The sequence below is a fragment of a genome, unplaced genomic scaffold, assembly GCF_019419815.1.
Source record: "Pyrus x bretschneideri cultivar Hongxiangsu unplaced genomic scaffold, Pyrus_bretschneideri_v1 Contig25, whole genome shotgun sequence".
In the NCBI taxonomy this organism is placed as follows: Eukaryota; Viridiplantae; Streptophyta; class Magnoliopsida; order Rosales; family Rosaceae; genus Pyrus; species Pyrus x bretschneideri.
Window position 1 is genome coordinate 3,463,409 of NW_025999557.1, and position 22,171 is coordinate 3,485,579.

Here is a 22,171-nt window from a genome sequence, read left to right on the forward strand (position 1 = left end):
GTGCTCTCAGTTCTTATTTTATTTTATTTTGCTGGTTCTTTCAGTTCACCAGCTATCATCAACAATAAATCAACAATAAAATAAGAACTGAAAGCACTAGAAAATAAAATAAAATAAAATAATACCCCTCTGAAGTGAACATTTTCATTCTGTTTTTAGCTTTGCTTATTTCGTTTTGAAACATTACAGTGTTATACAAGTCCAGCTTTTTTAATAAAATAATACCCCTCTGAAGTGAACATTTTCATTCTGTTTTTAGCTTTGCTTATTTCGTTTTGAAACATTAGTGTTATACAATTCTAGCTTTTTTTTTTTTTTTTTTTTTAACAAATTCCAGTTTTAAATGGCTAATTAAACATAAATGACTTTAAAATAATTAATTAAAAAAATAACTGCAATACAAACAATTTGGAATTGTTACAGTTAGACCTATACGAGCAGTCCTTTTGATCCTTCACCTCTTCACGATTGGAGAGTGAAACGAATCTGACATTTCAGCTCCAAAAGAGCTGCTAGGCCGGCCGGGCTTTATGTACAAAAACATTCTTGCCCGAGACGAAGTATATATCAAGCATGCCATCTCTTTTCTTTAGTCCGATCTCGGCCGATTCGACCCGCCTTTTTTGGTATTGTACAATGGTAAGATCCATCCGGACCCGTGTTTGCTTCTTCCGTAACACCGCCAATATAGTATGAACAGAGCTACCATGACACCGGCTGGGATAGCCCATCTGCCTCAAAACAAAGAACAAATTAAAACACAACTTGACTTGCAATCCAAGCAACATCCTGAGGACTGAGTAGGAGGAGGGTTTTGTTACCTGTCTAGATCAAGGACGGGACTGTAAACGAGTGTTTCCCAAGTGGATACTATTACATGCCAAACGGAGTTGTAGTAAAGAGACTCTGCAGACCAAAACATCCTCGTGTATGTCTCTAAGAAGATGAAGAGGATCCAGGCCCCGATTTCTATCAATATAAACTTTATGATGAACCGGCCAACAACCACCATTACAAGGGAGAAGGCGACCAACCAATTGAAGAGCCGGTGATTGTATTCTTTTATAAATAGAGAACGTGACTTCCCCAACATCTGCGAATCAAATAATATAGATCGTATAAATGAGCTTTTGCACCCAACGGCAAAAAATGAAGACGAGGGGAAAAAATGGAGGACACAAGGTATGCCTGACCTTCATCATGCGAACCTCATAGTTTGCTTTTGCAGGTCCAATACACTTTTGCTCAAAACTTTGGTTGCACTGCAGGAAACCTGCGTTGAATTTTGCCATGGAAGGAAGCCTGAGAACTTGAAGTTGGTCCATTTTATCCTCACATCTGGTATACAATGCCTCACAGAGCTTTGAAGATTGATATTCGTTTGCCATGACCACATTCTTAAACACCTAAACAAATCCCAGAGTTTAAGCAGCAAAGTCATGTTAAAAAAATTGCAGGTTGCGTAGCTGGTGGAAGTGAGGGTGCCAACAAAATACGTAAAACGTGACGAGGAAAGGGGTATAGAGCTATTATTACAAAGTGGATATACCTTGTCTACTTCTTCTTGTAGTTGCTCGACTGACTTCTTTGCATGGTGACGGCCAAAATGTTGCTCCTCAAAAAGTTTCATCACTTCCTCCATGGACCTTTCATGGTAGTCTTGCACAGATTGCTCTACGAGTGGTAAACTGAGTTTTTCCATCCTTTCATGGTACAGCTTTAAGCATCTCTCAAGAATACCCTTGTTGAAAACCTCCACCAGAGAGCCTGTTGATGGAATCTCCCCCTTGTTCAACGCTTCAAGAATCTGATAAGAGGAAATAATAAAAACACACACAAATAAACTAAAAGAACAAATGTAGGTAGGATCCCTTATTTTTCTTGTCTTCAATTCCTAATAGATGGAATGCCACACAACATAAACTTTAATGAAACTTAATGATTCTCCTATCGTAGCTGATTTTAACCAACCAACGTTACAATATAACAGGTACCTGCTCCAGAAAAGATACAAACTCCTTTCCACTTAGAGTTCTTCCCTGCACAATCTTTGGACGGATGATACTAGAAACAAGCTGTTTTAGTTGTTCCTTTTTCTTAACATACAATGGGTCGAGCTCACCATCCTTCATGTCGCAGAGTTTCGTTCGGTCAAGGTGAGGCTGTTTGAAAAGTTTGGAATCTCTACAGAATCAAAACACTTGACAAACAAATAGAAAATATATCTACAGGAAAGGGAAGTTTAAATTGATTGGAATAGCAATCCTAGTCAACCATGTTTCACATTTACCTCTCCCTATCACATGAGTGATGCAGTGATAGCAATAACTTGAATTATAAATTTCTGTAATCATAAAAACTTTCCCGATACAAAATATAGTATTCCCAGAGCACGGAATATCTAAATGCAATGAATAGGTAGGGTGCAGGTGTGCCAAGATAAATATCTTCCATCTCACAAGCCTTAGGGCAATTGAAAACAACTCAGAATCCAAAACTTCAATTTTTGTTTTCCCTACCCTTGGAAACATAAAAGAAAGTACATGCACAATATTACAATATTATGGATTATTTTGTATGGGTTAAAAACGACGCTTACTTTATCAACAGTGAGCTCAAGTGACTTAATAAAAGTTAAGATGACCATGTAGCATGCATAGCAACTAAGAAATCATCAACTATTGCACACGATAAAAATAAAGCTTGTCCAAAACACGCCAACATCAAGGAAACTCGACACAATGTCTTGTCCATTTTTAACAAAAAAATCTAGGGATTTGCTGTAAATGTGTAATGCTGAGAAGCTTTATTGAACAATCACCCAACTAAAACATAAAACCAAGAAAATGAATGCAAAAACAGCTGAAAATAGGAAAACCCATACTTGTGGTAAACTGAAGGCTGTGCTATTATCACCCATAATAGCCAAAGAATCTCGGATCTGGTTGACCTGATAAAGACACAAAAAGGGTTCACTTTCAATCCGTGAACAGCAATATCTCAGCGGCAAGCGATAATATAAGGGTGAAAAATACCATATCAATATTTTTGTTGCCTGCAATGTCACAAAGAACCCACTATTAAATCCATGGAAACAAATAAAGAAATAAATAACTTGTGCTTTTATGAATAAAGCATAGAGGGAGGGAAAAAACACTAACCATCCTTGTTAGGGACGTGAAGGAGAGCTTCACGAACCATTTCTTGCACAGATTTCCCTTCTGCAGAACAAACACCAGAATGTCAATATATGAGCTTTCTGCTGGAAGCTTGAAAAAAAGGGTGGATAGGTGAAAAAACAAATCTTGGTAGACTGTCATTGTAACTTCTATGTTGCTCATATTTAACTTGAACAAACATGTTATAGGCATTTCTCAAACTTACGTAAAAAATCACGCTGGATAAGCCACAATAGTTTTGCAGGTTCAAAGGCAACATCTTGTCCCTACAAAACAATCCGACTATTCCCGTGTAAATTATTGCAAGATATTACAAGCGAGGAACAATGATTTAAGGGATTGGAACTTACCTTCACTCTATTTGCCACATGAAATTTGCAACCAAGAGCAAACATGTCAGTTTTGATAATAGAGGGAACAAATTAAATACAATAACAAGAAGGAATAAAAGAAACTGTGGACCTTCCATAAAATTCTTCAGCAAGCTCAACAGCAAAAGACAACCGGGCAATGTCAGCTTCACGGATCTACAGCATGACAACCAAAGAGATAAATCATATAAGGCAAACTGGGCTTGAACAATAATGGACCAAGGAGAACTAGTACATGCTTCTAAGACGCCACACATTGTACAACTCACCGTCTCAGCCAGGTTATAAACAAGGACAGAACTCATAACAGTTGCCAGAGCAAAAATTCTGCAAAAGCATACTCAGAAACCCAGCAGAATATACAAAACTTGAATGACCATCAAAGGAAAATTGAAGATTACATGATGACTTGAAGATTACCGGTCATCATATACGTTTGACTTCCCAACACTTTCAAATCCCTCAGTATCAAGGTAAAAAACTGAAGTTTTCACTCCATCAATATCCAATTCTATTGGGGTTCCCCATACCCAAATCCCTGTAAGAGGCAAATAGCCACCGTAAATATATCTCTCAAGAAACAATAATGCACATCCACGATATCAAGGTTGCATCTAGATTTACCTTTTGTCTTTGTGTCACGCATATGTCCAACACCAAACCCTGTGGGGAAGGCGTTTAAAAATTAAAACTTAATGGTTGTTATATTGTTCAAACCCAACAACCAATGCATAAAGATTAATCAAGCAAGATCCACAATGAGAAGGCAAGAGTTTTATAACTAATAGGAGTAAAGACTACACCTTCATAACAAGAAAGGGATAGCAGTTGATTGAGCAAAAAAGATTTTCCCGAGCGGTATGGTCCAATTACCTAAGAAGACAACCATTTGAATCGAATCAAGATGTACACAGAAGAAAAGAAAGTTTGCTTTACCGAGGGAAAAGTAAGACAATAACTTTAATCGTAATCTGTAGTCATATTTGTATGCATGGAGACTGAAAACTACTGCCCTGTAGCCTACATGATACTACTACACCTCTGCAACAGTGAGTCATTCAACTCTAGCTAAAACTAAATATCCAAAGTTCGGTAAGATTTTCAAAATTAAAAGATCACTGTATAATCTTTTACCATTACGTAATAGATGCTAAGGAAGATCAATTGCAACTATTATAGATGCTAAGGAGAACAGGTTTAAGTCTTACGGCAACAGCTGCAATTGGATTTGTTATTCTTTCAATGGCCTCCAACCCTTCCCTTGAAAGACGAAGTTTTGTATGACCAGGATCAGGTTCCACAATAGGAAATCTGTATGTGCAATATTACACAAACATTAGCCAAATACGAAGTAGATAACATTGGCAGAAAAACAGCGACTACGGTTAGGCAGCAAGTAATCTCAAAATTACGGTGCCATAAAGTGACTCAGGGGTCGACAAGGTTTTCAAAATAGGATGCGAAAAATCACAGCACCGCACAATTGAGGCAGGGAGCATAGTTTCTTATGATGTTCATTTTCCTCGTTATAGTCTCTCATTAGTCATTAGGAACATCCTACCTACTACGAGAGCAAAACAATATTTAACCTTCACAATCCAGAGCACGTTACAATCATATCCAAAATTGGTGACTATCAATTGGCTCACAAAAAATTTAAAAAAAGAAGCACACTGTTCATATGAAGCAGATTCACATACTTCATGCCGTAAACAAAACACTAAACGACATAAATCAGCTAAAAGTTCCCAACTTTTCAGTATTTTGGAAGAACTTTTCCAACTTCCTCATGTTTCTGAAACTTGTATTTAGAATCACCAAATGTACTCTCAGATCTAAAACAAAAGTTTCCAAATTTATTCACTAAGCATAACAACTGCATTGCAATATTGTTCACCATGATCAAAATTCTACTCCAACTATCCAAAAAAGTCAAAAGCCATCGAGCTGACCCCATTGGAACCAGGTTTCTCCCACCAGCAAAAAAAAAAAAAAAAAAAAGCACCTAACTTTAAATCCAAAAAAACAGAACTTGCATCACAGAAATCACTTACGCCTGGTGGAAATTCTCGATTGCGAGCGACCCAGATGCGAAAAAGCAGACAACAATCGAAAACACAAAACCCCAATTAGATATGGTCATGGAAGAAGCAGTGGTGGTGGCAGGGACCTTCATCGGGCAAATGCGGTGGAGTTACAGGCGGGTTCACGGAACTGTGTGCACGGAGCAATCATGGGGGTGAGAAAAGCAATCGTGTTAAGCAGAGAAAGGCAGTGGTGGGATCTGGGGAAGACGAAGAGATGAGTGTACGTTAAGAATCGTGCACCCACACGATGGCGGTTCTTCTGAGAGGGGAAAGCTTTCAGGACAGTTGGGTTTTTGTCCCGAAAAGCATGGGATTCCTGCCCTAAGAGACGGGAAGTGGTCTGATTGGGGTTTAAGTTTGAATTGACGGATGAGTCCTCGGAGTTTGGAGTTTGGAGTCTGGACGGACGAGGAGAAAGGGTAGGTTGGTAATTTTGTTAGGATTTGGCATCTGGAAGAGAACTGGATTCTGATTGGTTATGCGTACGTTGTTGTTTGTCACTTTTGTTCCAAAACGAAACTCCATGTCTTTCCAACGTTAAATTGGTTTTGGTGAAGATTTCGACCAAAAGCAATAGAAGTTCCCTCCTTTGAATTTGGAGCTTCGATCTGATAATATTAATGTGAAACACTTTAAAAATCAAACTATACAACAAAAATTCATATTTATACTCTGATAATAGTCTGAAAAAATAATAAACAGACACAATGACAATTAAATATAAAGTTAGAATTAGAATTTTAGTATTACTATTTTCATTTATATATATTTTTTGTTTAAAATATGATTAGTATGTACCATAGGTTACCTAAAAAATTGTTTAAAGGGATCACTAGATACCTAAGTCACCATTTTTTGGCCTTTAGGTTTTTTATTCAACGGGTACGTACCAGTGGTACGAAAAATGAGAAATTGGTCGTTTCACTCTTCGAATTATTATCCTATTGAAATTGACCTTCTGAACTTTTTTTTTGGTAAATTAACTCTTGAACCATTTACAATTAGCCAACTAACCCCTCACCGAGATTAGATGAAATTTCATCCGCTTTGCTGTCAACTGCTGGCATTCAGCACGTGATTCACTCTTGAAAGTAAAGTTGTGCCAATATTTGCGCGGCAAAGTAGATGAAATTTCATTGAATTTGACTATAAGGGGTTAATGGGCTAATTTGAAATAATTCAAATGATTAATTTACTAAACAAAATAGTTTAGCTAGTCAATTTTAATTGGAGTAATAATTCAAGAGTCAAACGACAGTTTACTCAGAAACTTTCGTTATGCTTATAGCAAAAGTGCTTTTTTCTTAAAGTAGTTGTGATGCTTTTACAAACGGGCTTCAACAAAGTACCCCGTCCTATCAGTTGAACCAAAAAATAGATCCCATCCTCCTACAACCTGGGCTTGTCCTAGTTTTAATCCAACAGGGAAGTCTCTTGGGCTTGGCCTACGCTCTGCAATTTAGAAAGCCACAGCCATCAAAATTTAGTGGGCTTTTTAGCCAAAATGGTCCCTGAGATTTGTATAACACATCATTTTGGTCCCTGAGATTGAAAATCAATAGAAATGGTCCCTCAGATTGTCCACCATCCATTATTTTAGTCATTCCGTTAAAAACTTCGTTAAGTGTCTAGGAGCTCTTGGCCAGAAGTTTGGGCAATTTTCAAAGTTTCGTAACTCAATCGTTTCTTAACCAACTTCGACCTGTGATATATCAAAATGAAGATAGGAAACTGTAGAACAAGATTATACCTATTTAGAAGCCCAATAGTTGCTGATGATGGCCAGAAAATAGCCTGAAAGGTTACTAGTTCGCAGGAAAACTAGAAAACTCGGTGGAAACTGGGTAAACTTTAAACGTTCATAACTTCTTCAATACTTAACGAAATCAAGTGATTCAAAAATGAAAATCATACTTCTCAACGAGACGAAGAGAATGGTACCTTTCTTGAGGGATAATTCTTTGTGGTTTGGCCGGAAAATGGCTAACTCGAGACCAAGACTGCCACTTTCTAGCTGTTTTCCAGCCAAACCATGACGATTTAGCATCGAGAAAGATACCATTCTCTTCATCTCGTCGAGACGTATGATTTTCATTTTGAATCACTTGATTTTGTTGAGTATTGAAGAAGTTATGAACGTTTAAAGTTTACCCAGTTTCAGACGAGTTTTCCAGTTTTCCCGCGAACCAGTCAACTTTTAGGCTATTTTCCAGCCATCTCCGGAAACCATTGGGCTTCCAAGTAGGGATAATCTTGTTCTACACTTTCCTATCTTCATTTTGATATATTATGGGTCGAATTTGGTTAAGAAACAATTGAGTTACGAAGTTTTGAAAATTACCTAAACTTTCGACCAAGAGCTACGAGACACTTAACAGAGCTTTTAACGGAAGGACCAAAATAATGGATGGTGGACAATCTCAGGGACCATTTCTATTGATTTCAATCTCAGGGACCAAAGTGATATACAAATCTCAATGACCATTTTGGCTAAAATGCCAAATTTAGTGAGACGTGTTAACTAAGGTTAAGGTCATCAAAAAGGTTTTTGAATTATAATTCCATAGTACCTAAGAATTAGAAGAAATTGTAGAAATGATCTTTCAACTTTAACCTGATTGGACTAATGATCTCGTAACTAAAAACCATGATCATCGGTCCCTTAAATCATAAAAATGTGCAGTTATGGTCATTTTCATCAACTTCGTTTGAACTTCCATCAAAATGAGTCATGTGTCAAGCACATGAGGTTAAATCAAGGGGCAAATTATGGAAAACTAAATGAGAAAAATTGTCGTAATGGTCCCTTAACTTTAACCCAATTGGTTGAAATGGTCCTTCAACTTTAAAGTAATTGGAGTAATGGTCCTTCAACTTTAACCCAATTGTAGCAATGGTCCTTCCAACAAAGACTAATTTTGACGGATATCTTATGGAGTTGATGAAAATGATCTTTAATGCACGTTTTGATGAGTTACAAGACCAACAATCATAGATTTTTAGTTAAGGGACCATTACTCCAATTGGGTTAAAGTTGAGAGACCATTTCTACAATTTACATCGCAAAGGCTCTTTGTCTTTGGGATATTATTTAATGTTTGCATGAAGAGTAAACCAAACATTTGGTTACAAGAAGAGTAATACTAGGGAGACAACATTTGTAAATCAAATTTTATAAAATCAAATGACATAAAAGTTCATGATTGGATATTACAAATGTTGATTTAACATGTTTATTTCTTACCGATGACACATCATTTGATTTACAAATTTAGTCTACGAATTTAGTCTTTCTATATTCCTCTTATAAGAGTTGCTTAGGCCTACGGTGTCTATTGTGCACGGATGGTGTACGTCGATACAAGGGGCAGAGCCCCAACAAAACTATTTTTGCTACATCGTGACCAGATGACTAGATGTCAACGACGTATGTAAGGATCAACAAGTCATATGTCCCTAGCCGTCTACCCTAAAAGCTCTATCTATCTCCCAACCAAACCCTAGTCGTTTACCCTCATCGCCGCCGGTCTCTAGCTATGGCTGGGGGCCAGTGGCAGCCTCTCATTTTCTTTTCCTAGCTTTTCATCCCTTCCTCTTCCACCCCCTTCCCTCGTGTTTTCACTCCCTCCCCCGTGCTGCCCACTCGCCCACGCCTCTGTTCTTTCTGTTTCACTTTGTCCCCCTTCTCTGTGCCAACCACTCCACCTCTATTAGCTTCCTCTATCCCCGTTTTCTTCTCTTCCACCTTTTTATGCACGGTTGTCCCGTATTTTCCTGTCTTCTTCCCAGATCCGAGTTATGCCCTTCTCAAGGTATTCTTTTGATTTAGGTCTAATTCAGAGCTTGGGTTTGGATTAGGGTTGTTTGGTGGGTTGAAGCCATTTCCATCCTCATTTTCCAATGTTGTGATGCTTCCATCTCTTGATTTTTGCACAGGCCCCTGGCCCAGCTCGTTTCTGAAAAGGAACGAATGGAATCTGCAATCTGGATGAGATTTGTTTATCGAATCCGAGTGACCTAGTCGTCCTCTTTCTATTCCCACTTCTATCTCTCCTCGCAAACCACCATTGATTCACCACCATCGTCACCTATCATCGCCGTCGCGACTATCACCACCCCATCACCGTCGCAGAAGCTCTAGGATTTCACCCAGCAAAACAGAACCCTATGCTTCGGCAGGATTGAAGTTGGGGTCTCCGTCTCCAAAGGCAAGAAGAAGTTTTTGGAAGATACCCACAAGATTGTTTCTTGCTTACAAGGCCAGAAATCAAAGAAAGTAAAAAAATTTGCTCTAATCATTTATGGGTTTTGCTGTAATTTTATTTTTTTGTATTACTTTCTTTTTATGTTTTAATTGATTTTGTTTTTGGTGCAAATCTATAGGCATTTTTTGGGGTGTATGATGGACATGGTGGGAAAAGGGTTGCACATCTGGTCGTAATCTACTCGGTTCTGCTGTGGATGGTGTGTTGGAGGAGTCGCGACGGTGACGGGGAGGCAAGGATGAGCAAAGGCGGGGTTGTTGGGGGTACTGAGCTGGCAACAGAGAGAGGAGGAGGATCAAGGAAAAGGCCTAGTAGCAAGGGAGGTAATAATGGTGGGAAACAGGGTGGGTTTTCGTGGGAAGGTAAAGGCGTCGGCGGAGATGCTGGGGAGGGAAAACGAAGAGGATAACGAAAACTAGATAAGCATGAGTGAAGATTTGGACCCGTGGGGACCCGTAGGAACCGACCCATTTCAACAGTCTGGGTTAGGTCCGGATCCCATTTTGAAAAATCCAAAACCCGCCTCGCCCTGCCCCGTTTTATTTTTAAGTAGGTCTGGTCCGGTTCCTTCAATTTTGGGCCCTGCCTGACCCGTGCCCACCCCTAATCCAAATATGTGCAATGGCCTTTATCAGGATTGGCTCATCATACCATCGGAAGGTGCTGCCTTGTGGCTTCTTTCTCGGAGTAGTTTGTTTAGCAATGAGTTGAACAACAGACCTTTTTTCGGTGTAGTCTAGTTGTCCACTCGTCTTTGTGCATCGTGGTGGCGTTTTTTGTTTTGGTTAAATTGGTCTTCGCCTTTGTGTGATGCGCTTTGTTGGTCTCGTTTGTCAACGATGACTTGATGTGGTCTTGCTTTAACGCAATGACTTTTTGTGGCCTCGCAATTCAACGATGACCATTGTGGCTGCCTGTATTTCTCTGTTGCGGCTATCATTTATTGTGACAGATTTGTACTGGTAACACTTGTGCGGTTGGCAATTGTATGTTTGCTCTTGTGGTTGTCTACTAAGGGTTTACTCTTATTTGCCTGTTTGTGCAAATTCACTCCAGATCAATTGATTGGTCACTGGAGCTATGTACCCAATGACACCTTTGTAATTGTTTGTGTTAATTAATGAAATACTACGCTATCGTTTCCTGCAAAAAAAAAAAATGTATGCGAGAATCAAAACTTACATACATTTACAACTAACAATATACTCTCGTTGTTTATACATATATAACGACGACCACTAAGGTAAGTCGCACACACATATGACGTATGCGAGAATCAAAACTTCCATACATTCACAATTAGCTATTTATACATATATAATGACCTACTAAAGTAAGTCGCACACGCGTGATGCATGGTTCTTATACAGACTCATATATTCGAGCGTGGGCAAACTAACAATATTCCTATACAATAATACAATGACATACACGTGAAGTGTTCGAGTGTGAACAAGTCTTTTGCTGGTGGGAATGGTGGCAGATTGAAAAAGTTAGGGTTAGGTCAATTTCTTACATCAGTACTGCTCCCATACAGCAGGGAATGGCATCATATACCAAATCCCACAGGTATGGCTTGATCTTCATCGGCAAAAACCACAACAGAAAGAAAGATGTTTGGACACATTCTTTGAATGCCAAAAGCAAAACCCTACTACTTTGACAAACAAGTCCTCAGCAGAAGCTAGGGTTAATAAAGCTTGCTCCAGAAACCCTAGCAGCATCAGGACATGATTTTCTCAATCTGTATTCTTGGAAGTGGTCCATATCGACAGAAAAAAATTACAGTACTGGAAGGAAAGTATGTGTGTTTTGATCAGCAGACATGAACCGAAACTCTCGTGTCCCTTTGCACCGACGCATGCAAAAGAACAAAGGTTGAATTACACTAACATTTTGTTTCTGTAATTTTTTGCTTTTGTCACGGTAATTTTTTATGGCATTTTCTTCTTGTTGTATTGTCCCTATAGTGCGATTAGTCTGTTTTTCAAATGAGAAGACGTGCACGAAAGTTGATGGAGAAATCTACTTAATTGGCGGATTGGACTAAAAAAAATAGAACTATAAAGAATTTTGTATTTTAACTAAACAAAAGGAACCATCAATGCACCTGTTAGTAATTAAACCATTCTTAAATTTTCGAGATTAGGACTTAGTTTCTATCATTTTCGTTGATGATCAACAAAAATATCGTCGATATATAGTGATTAAATCACTATGTAGATGTAGGTTATATTGTACAGGGAGACTTGCTATCTTTCAAAGAGTAAAGTAGGGAGCCTCTCATTCTAAATCATAACCATTTTACTCTCTTAAAGTAACAAGCATTTTTGTACAATGTAACCTACATTTACATTGTGAAAACGAAAACAACGCCAACTTGGACATAACTTCAATTGAGGTTGCTGAACCACGACATGTCCTTGTGTTTTTTGAATTTGTCTAATTTACTCTCGGATTTAAGTTGATATAACTTTTACATACCAATAATAATCGTAAATTAGGCTGTCGATATATATATCAGTGAAAATCGACCTATAAAACCTTTGCATGGAGGAAACTGCAAACACAGTAAACAAATTGGATTACCAGTGCAATTAGACCAAGAAAAAACAAAAGGCACCTTCCTGATCTCTTAATTAACTAATTTACGTTTGTATTTTGTTCTTAAAACAAGGGACTTTCATGACGGTAAAATAATAGTGTATGTAGTGGACTGTGAAAAGAACCATCCTTCTGCCAGATGGTGAATAAAAATTGTAAGTTGAGGACAAAATCATAGCAGCCTGCAACTAGCAGAGAGCCTTATTTGCCTTCCAAGATTGCAGAATCCCAACGTCATCTGAGCACTCCACTATAACCCGAACACTGACTACTTTATACAAAAGCCATTTCGCATTTCAAAAAGTTTCAGAACTTGCTTCATATACCTAGCTTCCTTATTAACAAACTTAATTGGCTAGGGTTTATGTCATTCTAAAGACCTTGGCTTATTTTTTTTTTTTTTCACCTTTGGAATTTTAATTAACTACTCGATGGATGTTCGAGCACTGCTCCAGCTATCTCAAGGAGAACTTGACATTGCTCGAAAGGATATCGAGCAACTATAAACACTTCAACAATGCACGCACAGAATCACATCTAAATTATCGACACTCTTATGTTAAATTTATCAAGAATTCATATCATCCTCGTCTTCTGTAGAATCGAATATGAAGCATTTTTCAACTAAACAAAGATAGATGCATCTGGACCAAAATACCACTTTGTTTACAAAATTAATCGTTTAGGTAGGTCACTTGAAGAGGCATGAAAATGCCATTCTGCTAATTACAATTGACCTTGCCCTCTCACGAAGGAACCAAAAAATCAAAATGCCTAGTTTCGTGATCCATAAGCGAATAAGGGCGCAGGAAAAAAAAATGGACCACCTCTCGCATTGAAAATTTTTAGTTAAAACTAGGAAAGCACATATGGTACGTGGATAAGTGTGAGAATTTTTTTTAGAAGAAGCAATTTTTCAGTATGCCAGAAACACAATTTGGTATACTAAGTGTAATAATACAATTGGTTGAAAATTAATTTTTTCATGTTTTTAACCAATTATTTTATTACTTATAGTGTATCGAACTATTATTCTAGTACACTGAAAAATCTATCATTTAAAAAGGAAAACTTTGGATAATGGAGAGTTTTAAACGCAATTAACATGAACTTTAGCCAATAATCAAGGATCTTTGCAAGCTTCACCAGATTGGTTTATCCCAAGCTTAATCCCACAAGTAACCAATTATTTCAAGGACAAGCTTCCAAAATTTTATTTGTGATTGAGTTAACTAAAAGTGGGTGGGAAGTTGCTTTCACAAAGTAGAACATTGGTCTCAAGCATTTGGACATTGGCTTAGGGGAAATTTTCTGCCGTAATAGTTACACCACTGAGTGATACTATTAGTTTTTTAGAATAAACTTACTTGACGGATACCGTTATAAATATTGTTTTGGATTGCTTTTAATAATCTGAATTGTCTAGTTTATAGCTCTTCATCAAAAGATTATTTTTGCATAACATCAGGGCGTTTCCAAAGAGAAAATGCAAATTTGAAATGCAAAAAATCATATTTATACCCATTTTACATTTCCAGCAAATGTAAATGAAAGTTCTATCTCGGTAGGCTCCAGATTTGAGATCTCATTTAACTTTCTCACTTTAATTAGTGGGACTCATTACAAAAATATGTAAAAAGAATGTAAACTTAAGTTTTTATCTACATCTTCCTGCCAAAACGTCTAATTTACATTCCGTCATTGGAGAATTTTTCAACAAAAAGAAAAATGTAATAGAGAGATGTAAATTGAGATCTCATTTAGTTTACTTTGATTAGCAAGACTCATCATCAAAAGATGTAAAAATAAATATAAATATAAGTTTTTATTTACACCTTCTGGCCAAGACGTATAAATATACATCCACCATTGAAGAATTTATCGACAAAAAGAAAGATGTAACATGACCATTTCAAGACATGTAAATATTTAATGATTCAAATAATAGTTCATTTTAATATTTTCTCAAAACATCGTAATTATCTATCTTCTATTGTACTTTACAATTTTGTCTATGAAGACTTAAGAAACAAAAAGTTCGAACCTTTGAAAGAAACTTTGGAGCGGCCTGAACAAGGTGTCCATAAATAAAGTTTTCTACATTCCCTAATAAAATAGGACATTCGCATTTTACATCTTTGAAATATTAATCTTATCGTTTAATAGTTTTATAACGCATAAATTAATAACAGTGGAATATGTTAAGATAACACTCAAATTTGTTTTGATTAGGTCCAACTTCTAACTTATATAATTCAGAAATTGACCCCACTACATGCTATTATAGCTGATTCTGACCCTACCTGAATTTCCCCATTTTTAATGTTTATGATAACAAAAGCGAAATGGATAGAAGGAGCTTTCAAGATTTAAATAATGCTACTAAATTTTGTAAAATTATACAGACGCCATCATTGTTATGTGGCTCAAAATATAAAATACCCTAAATTTCCAAGCAGGAAATTAAAACAACGCAGCTTCCGAAAAAGGTTATGGACCCGGTGGTTCAGTACGAGGCTCTTGTAAACGGCAAGTCAGCAGAATTCATGTAGTGAAGGTGCTATCTGCGCGGGGCGTGGAGGATTACAAGTAGAAGAGATTTTGCAGATTAGGGTTTATGTGTTCAGGACCTTTTCCAAAGATTATGATCGTGTAAAGTTGGCATCACGGACTACTTGGGATTTTCTGTGTTGGCATTCGCTTGGTTTTCGTAACAATTTTCTTCTTGCTGTTACGGGATGTTTAGGTTCGATAACACATTATCATGTATATTTTTTTTATGCACGACAATGCGTTATTGAAGTAGAACACTACAGTGATGGTAAACTCGTCCTAAGTAAGTAATTTCCTTAAACCATGCCATATTGACTCGATAGTGTATTCGGTAATGCTACCTCATCTACGAGTCTCACTCGAAGGTTTTCATGTTCCTTCATCTCGCTCATGTTCTTTGTTCAAAATTAAGAAATGATACTACAGATTGTCATTGTCCATATGGATCAACCTACATTTGTCACAAATTTTACCAACGAAGACCCTTAACTATTTTCATATTTGTCATTCCTTTTTTAAATTTTGAATCAAATTCTAGGGAGTGAACTGCTGAATCCGTCCAAGGTTTTCCAGCATTTTTTTAAGATAAAACTAACAGTGATGAAGAGACGATAACATGTTATATGGTAAATAGAAGAGAGTTTTAACGAAAAGTTCATGGTATTGTTCACTTTAACAAAAAATCAAATTTTTAACACTAAAAAGTCAAATCTGGCACTATTCATTTTACCCTTTATTTTGTCTTTATCGTTAGAACTCAAAGTTTTCAAATCATTTTGATTAGTTTTTCTTAAATAGAATTATGTCACATCTTTAGAAGAAAATACGACAAAACCCATTGATGGTGTAACTGTATAATTTGCTGACAGGCTACAGCCTCGCCCCACAGTTCTAAATCAGACCTCCAAGATCAGTACCAAATATGGATCAAAGCACAGTTTCGTCAATACCAATTCAAGAAATTGGGAATATAAGTAAGATATGCCACATTTAATGAACCACACTAAATCTACCAAATTCCGTAGAAGGAGATTCAAACTTGAAGACAAGACATAAAAACGAGGAAGCATTTTTGTTTATCATCATTTTAGTGTAGTGTATGTTGATCATCCTATTTATCATCGTTAGATAAATTTGAATTTCGAAATTCGTGTAATGGATAAATACAAATCTCAAAATTCAAACTTATATGATAAATAAGATAGTGAGCATATACCACATTAAATGATGATGAGCAAAAATGCATTTTAAAAGTAAAAACTATTCTCTCACGACATTCACGAGTACATACTATTCTAACTGACTTGACTAAACTCTGGCTAAACTCAGAAACCCAAATAGTGCTTGTCATAACTCACGAGACATCACGAGTATCTACCGAGTTTTCTTCAGCCTTTCGTCATCGGATTCTTTTGCCCAACTCCCCCTCCCCCTCCCTAGTTTAAAAACAAGAAAATAGGAAATAAAGAATTGAATATTCAGCAGAGTTTAAAAAATTAATTAGAATATAATTATCCACTGAAAAGAATATAAAACATCAGACTGAAAATTATTACCTTCTCTTTTCCTTGATTTTCGCACACTAAAATATGAAATTTGTAAAAATATCACTTTATTTTTTGCTACTAGTAAATCCGACCCTTACATCAAAAATATAGAAGGGATCAAACGGTTGTTATGCTCTACCATATAAAGCATATACAGGGGCATATACGATATTTCACTTCCTCTAACAGTCAAAAGTAAAATTAAAACAAAAAAGTTTCAAAAATTATCAAAATTTTACGGTTCATATTTCATGACAGAAGCCAAACCGGTCACGATTTTTACTCCGGTCACCGCCGATCTTTTCGGCTTCAGCTCCGGCGGCTTCCACTCCTTCGCCGCCTCCATCGCCTTCTCTTCCTCACCGGAACTCGCCGACAACTCAAACACCGACTCGTCGCCCAACTCACCATCCTCAACCGAGCTTGTCCCGCCCAGACTCAGTCCCGAGTCGCCTGACCCGATCAGTGGCTGAGTCGAATCGGACGGCGCCGGTGTGGCTCTAGTGTGAGGAGACAGCCACTTGGCCCTGATGTACTCGGCTTTTCTCCACGGTGGAACTGGCATCCCCTTCTTCTTCAAGCTCTGCTTCGCCGCCTCCGACACCACCGCGATGATCCCCCACAGCCGGTCGTGCTTCCCGACGAAAATGTACGGAAGCGTCTGGAGAATCGCCTTGTAGCTCTTCGTCGGCCGTGCGATCTCGAATTCCGATCTGAAATCGACGTCGATCAGCAGTCTCTCTCCTTTGACGATCACGTCAATGTAATCATATTCTCCTGCAAAAAAAAAAATAATTCAGCAAATTCAGTCCCGATAATTTCCTACATTTAAGAAACGGCGTCGTATGGTTAGATATTTTTGTGAGGCGGAGAGAGGGAAAGTACCGGCGGGATAGGACGGAGCTTTTTCCCAACGAGATTTGCAGACCGACGCGTCGTATCCGAGAGCTAACAGACTATCAGAAACGACGGTTCTGCAGGTGTCGTCTTTCCGCTTGCAGCAGGCCTTGTTTCTCTCAACAATCTTCGCTGTGTCGGCTAGCAGGTTCCTCTCGCTCACGCTCTGGCACGAAACCAAACCCTGTGGAAAAACCATTTGACCTCAAAACGGAGTCGTTTTTGGGCTGTTGAAACTCCAGAGGATATCAGATATTTTTTGTTTACCTTGAGAAGCTCACATGATTCGGCAGAGGACGCCACGTTGGAGTCGCCGAAACCGCCAAACAGCTCCGATTCGTCTTCCGAACTGTCGTTTCCGTTGAAGCAGTTGCAGCGGTTCCGGCTGCACCGCGCCGCAGTCGATGATTGCTTCTCGTTGCTCTCCTCGATGAAATTCTGAACCATCTTCGTCAAGCACATGGAGCTCGGCTCGAACTCGGCCGATCCTCCGCCGCCTCCGTCTTTGTTGAAATGCAGCTCTTCCATTCCGATTCCTCCGCTGGTCTTCTCCGTCGCCGCTGAGCTTTTCAATACGTTCGTGAACGGCCGCTCGAACAGCCGCTTGAGCCGCGACTTCGCCGCCACCGGCTTGACCGGCTCGAACAGAGTCAGTTCTTCAGGACTCGTGCGAAAATCGATCGGTTGGATTTTCATTGGAAAAGGCATGATCGGCGTGATCAAATTCACGAGAACAAAAAAAATTCAGAACGTCCGATCGTCTTCACAAACTTCCTCCATTTCCACAAGGTTAAAGCTTCCTCTCGAGCTTAATCAAAAAAATTAAGCCTGATTCTCTACCTATTATACTAATCTATTTTCTCTCCGCAATCAATTACAAAATTCGAGAACGAAAAGCTAAACTTTTCACTAAAAACCGAAATTACAAATTCAAAGCCCGAAAACAAAAAGCAGAGGGTTCTAATGCCGATACATCGATCGAAATCCTTCACTGACAACTCCACAGAATCTTCTCGCGACTGAGATCGATGAATCGAAGCAGAAATCAAGAAAACTTGGAGAAAAATAATCCGGATTTTAGCTAAATTCGAGGCTCCGGAGCGAGAAGAAGAAGAACAAGTAGCAAGTACCTTTTAATCTCCAATATTATATAGTTTCTTCTGCCTCCAGTTTGCCAAACAAAGCATGGAATAACTTCGAAACTCTGCCAAGTAAAAGTCGCTTTTGCGTAGGATTTTCTCTGGAAATGCGGTTCTTAGGATTCCCGAGATACGCGACGGCAAGAGAACGTCATGATGCTGCCCCTGCTGTTCTCCTCAATTCCAAGACGATCGGCCGCCGTAAACTCCATTCTCCGGCGATACAAGTCTCAGTTCGCCGCCGACGAAACCCAGAAATTTCAAGAGGGAGGTGAAAACGAAATGAGAGCTTCCTTCCTCTGTTTATGGTTTTTGGTGTGCTTAGGAGCCCAAAAGAGCAGCAGGGGTGAGCTATAAAGAGAGGAGCTGCTGACTAGGACTATGCCGCCACTTGTGTATCCTACATGGCACAGTACCTAATCCGTCACGGGAGGGTTACGTTTCGGAGGCGCGAACCGGGTTCGTTTCGCTGTTTTCTTTCCGTGCCGACACGTTGTGGTTTTGCGGCTACGTGGCGAGTTGGGTCCGCATTTTTATACCGAAAGTACACTCAGACTTTTGGTATAATTACCGAGGGTGCGGTGTTTTTTTTTTTTGAAGAAGAAGATATATTCTTCATATCTCTTCCATCAAGATCACCAGATTAAGTGTTTCAGGTTTTTAAAAATTTATCCAATAATAAAAAATAATTATAATTTTTAAAGTATCAAAACAGGTAAGTTGTTAAATAAAATTTTAAAAATCTGAATCATTTAATCCGACTTAGAGATCTGAAGATGATATCTTCTTGTTTTTTTTGAACCGCTCGTGATATGGAGGCGCCCAATCCCAAAACCGCCCTCACGTTCCTGGCGTGGTCCGAGTTCCAAAAACAATCGGTTTTTCTGGTTCTTTTTTTACTTGTTTTTACTGAAATATCCTCCTCCGGGTGGAGATAAGAGTTGGATAGGGACGGATTTTCAGGCCGCGTTGCCGGATGTGCATTAGGGCAGATTCGTCATTTTGGTCCTTCTAACTTCCAGGTTTGATTGCGGTGGTTGGTGCGCCTTGTATGACAGAAAGGCCCTTTGGCGAACCTGAAATTAACGTGGCCCTTTTTGCCCTTTTTATTTTCTTTTTGTTATTTTTAGAGGTATTTTCTGGAAGTACCCCTGTAGTAATGGTAAAATAGTTTTTGGCCCCTCAAAAAATTAAATATAAATTTCTAGTTGTACTATACGTGCCCATGTGACTCGAGGTGTTGTTTCACAAAACGGTTTTTGTGTAGCCAGTTATTTAAACATATGTCCGTCTTTTGATCAATGCGAAAATCAAACACACAACACAATAGAACACTTGTACTACCTTGTATTTTAAAATTTTATCCTTCCAGCTCCCTTTTTCGAAATTATATACAGGCAAAAGCGCTATGTTTTTGTTTTCACCTTTTTGTCTTAGATATGCTCTTTAACCTTAAAAAAATATGTTGTTTCTTAAACTAACGGTCTATAATTTGTAACTTCCATTGATTAGTGAAGCACCATAATTTTGTTGATTATCTATAATATTGATTAAACATCAAATTATAGACCAAACAATGTATTTCCACCTAAGGTATACATATACCTTAAATTTATAGGGTAAAATTTGGGAAAAAGAAATTGGCGAAACCAACCAAAGTGATGGTGAAAGCTATAAAGAAAACTGAAAAATAAAAAAATAAAAAAATAAACCGACAAGCTAAAGTTTGGGGGGCCAGAGAAAATTCAGAGGGGGTGGGGTCCATATTTCGATGACCGTTGAGTGCTTGATGCCACTCTCTTTTTCACTTTCTATTTTTTCTCAAAAAGTTAAAAAAAAAAAAAAAAATAATAGAAATACTTTATGAGTTTATCCATCTTAAATTATTTTAATTTTTCTTGAAAAACTTGTTAATCTCTACTAATTAATAAAACATTAATTGTCAATCAAAATTCTATGAATTTACCAGTTTAACCATATAATTAAAACATAACATAAATAAGAAATATGGGACATAAATGTAATCCTAACATATCTCTAATTTAAAAATATAAATAAATAAATAAATAATTTCTCACTCCCACATTCTTTGTCACTCTTTTCCTCGAGAAAAACTTGTGTGGGGCTTTGCTTGTCATTGGATTTTGCTGAGTGACACTACAATCCAATTAAAACTTGTCACATGGCAAGTCTTAAATATTATCTCTTATCATTCTTTTATAATTAAAATTCTCATAATTATTTTTCCTACTAATTAATATACATCATGAGATTAATTTGATGTATATTTTTCTTCTCCCCCTCCCTCTTTTTCTTCCCAAATTTTCCCTTTTGGTACTTTTATGTTTTGTCGTAGAAGTCTTTAGTTTCTTCTCTCTCTCACACTTCTACCATCATGTTAAAGATGGCTAATCAACCAAAATAGTTGTACTTCAACCAAAATAAAGTGAAGGATAACCAATAAATTGTGAAAAGATCAACTCGATTGTATGGAGTGAGTCTGCAAGATTGTATTTAGAGTTTGCTACAAAATATTCTAATCCTTTATAGGAAAAACATAAATACGCAAATTACAACTCAGATATATATAAAACAGGATGAGCTGTTGGGCAATGAAATTGTGCTTATAATTGAAAAAAAAAATTAATAAACAGCTTTTGTAAAAAAAAAAAATATTAAAAAATATTAAAAAATTAAAAAAAAAAAAGAGAAAAGAAAAAAAACGAAAAAAAGAAGTATAGGTTTGGAGAAGATGACTTTGTTTTTGCCCCATATTCTTATGAAGAAAGGAAATAAAGAGGGGGAAGAAGACTGCACACGGCAGAGAAAACTGGGGAAGAAAAATAAGCGAGAATGAGAAGAGGAAAAAAAAAATGAAAAAAAAGGAACAGACAAATTTTGTTAAACATCAACCCTGTGTTAGAATATATATATATCACAGTTTTATTTCATTATAGATGGAGAAGATGGTTTAATTTTTTTTCCCATTATTCTTATGAAGGAAGGAAATGCACAGAGTGGGGAAGAAGCCGGCACTGGCAGAGAGAAAATTTGAGAAGAAAAAGGGAAGACAGAGGAGATCAGAGGAAAATTGAAATCTTAAATTAATCTTATATAAAGTAATAGGAAATATAATTATGAAAGTTTTAAATATTAAAGAAAAATAATAAAAGATAATATTTAAGACTTGTCACGTTGCGAGTTTTGATTGGATTGTAGTGCCACTCAACAAAATCTAGTGGTAAGTAAAGCCCCACACAAGTTTTTCTCCTTTTCCTCTCTCCTTCTATTTCAAAAACAAAAATAAAAAACTTTCTCCCACCTATATGCTAGTATTCTCATTAAATGAAGGGTTGATTTGACAAAAAACCATATAAAAATAGTCATGTGGTCGTTCACGTGATAATTAAATTCAAGGAACAAGTAAACTCAGGGACTACTTCTATTGAATTTTATTGTAAAGGCAAAGTGAAGAGTTATGTCAAATTCAATGACCATTTCCACTATAATGCTAAAGAAAATATGAGAT

The 22,171-nt window shown here is 37.4% G+C and overlaps 2 protein-coding genes across 4 annotated transcripts; both read right to left on the reverse strand.

The window, feature by feature from the left end:
- Window positions 1-364: 364 nt before the first annotated feature.
- On the reverse strand, window positions 365-5,844 carry LOC103931539 (guanylate-binding protein 4). Of its 2 annotated transcripts, XM_048586975.1 has the most exons (17): window positions 5,605-5,844; window positions 4,759-4,861; window positions 4,354-4,423; window positions 4,175-4,213; window positions 3,971-4,088; window positions 3,820-3,877; window positions 3,642-3,706; window positions 3,530-3,536; window positions 3,385-3,445; window positions 3,162-3,221; window positions 3,036-3,055; window positions 2,885-2,950; window positions 1,995-2,162; window positions 1,550-1,807; window positions 1,194-1,406; window positions 822-1,093; window positions 365-731 (listed from the first exon to the last, which is right to left on the reverse strand). In XM_048586975.1, the coding sequence occupies exons 1-17, from the start codon at window positions 5,724-5,726 to the stop codon at window positions 590-592; spliced, it is 1,842 nt and encodes a 613-aa protein (XP_048442932.1). In that variant the 5' UTR covers window positions 5,727-5,844; the 3' UTR covers window positions 365-589. The 2 variants fall into 2 exon arrangements, with proteins under 2 accessions (XP_048442932.1, XP_048442933.1); XM_048586976.1 differs by lacking the exons at window positions 4,354-4,423; window positions 4,759-4,861; window positions 5,605-5,844 and having other exon boundaries at window positions 3,952-4,088; window positions 4,175-4,207.
- A 10,805-nt stretch (window positions 5,845-16,649) lies between these two features.
- Window positions 16,650-18,974, reverse strand: LOC103931571. 2 transcript variants are annotated; one of them, XM_048586978.1, is made up of 4 exons: window positions 18,634-18,974; window positions 17,771-18,522; window positions 17,492-17,687; window positions 16,650-17,383 (listed from the first exon to the last, which is right to left on the reverse strand). In XM_048586978.1, the coding sequence occupies exons 2-4, from the start codon at window positions 18,209-18,211 to the stop codon at window positions 16,842-16,844; spliced, it is 1,179 nt and encodes a 392-aa protein (XP_048442935.1). In that variant the 5' UTR covers window positions 18,212-18,522; window positions 18,634-18,974; the 3' UTR covers window positions 16,650-16,841. The 2 variants fall into 2 exon arrangements, with proteins under 2 accessions (XP_048442935.1, XP_048442934.1); XM_048586977.1 differs by having other exon boundaries at window positions 17,771-18,974.
- Window positions 18,975-22,171: the final 3,197 nt, after the last annotated feature.

Bases quoted from the DNA above. Each gene is read 5' to 3' on its own strand.
- LOC103931571 (XM_048586978.1), bottom strand. From the start codon at position 18,211: ATGCCTTTTCCAATGAAAATCCAACCGATCGATTTTCGCACGAGTCCT. The intron at 17,688-17,770 runs GTAAACAAAAAA...GTTTTTCCACAG, and splicing joins AATCATGTGAGCTTCTCAAG to GGTTTGGTTTCGTGCCAGAG. The intron at 17,384-17,491 runs GTACTTTCCCTC...TTTTTTTTGCAG, and splicing joins AGCTCCGTCCTATCCCGCCG to GAGAATATGATTACATTGAC.
- LOC103931539 (XM_048586975.1), bottom strand. From the start codon at position 5,726: ATGAAGGTCCCTGCCACCACCACTGCTTCTTCCATGACCATATCTAAT. The intron at 4,424-4,758 runs GTAAGACTTAAA...TTGTCTTCTTAG, and splicing joins ATCCAATTGCAGCTGTTGCC to GTAATTGGACCATACCGCTC. The intron at 2,163-2,884 runs GTATGGGTTTTC...CTTTTCAAACAG, and splicing joins CAGCCTTCAGTTTACCACAA to CCTCACCTTGACCGAACGAA.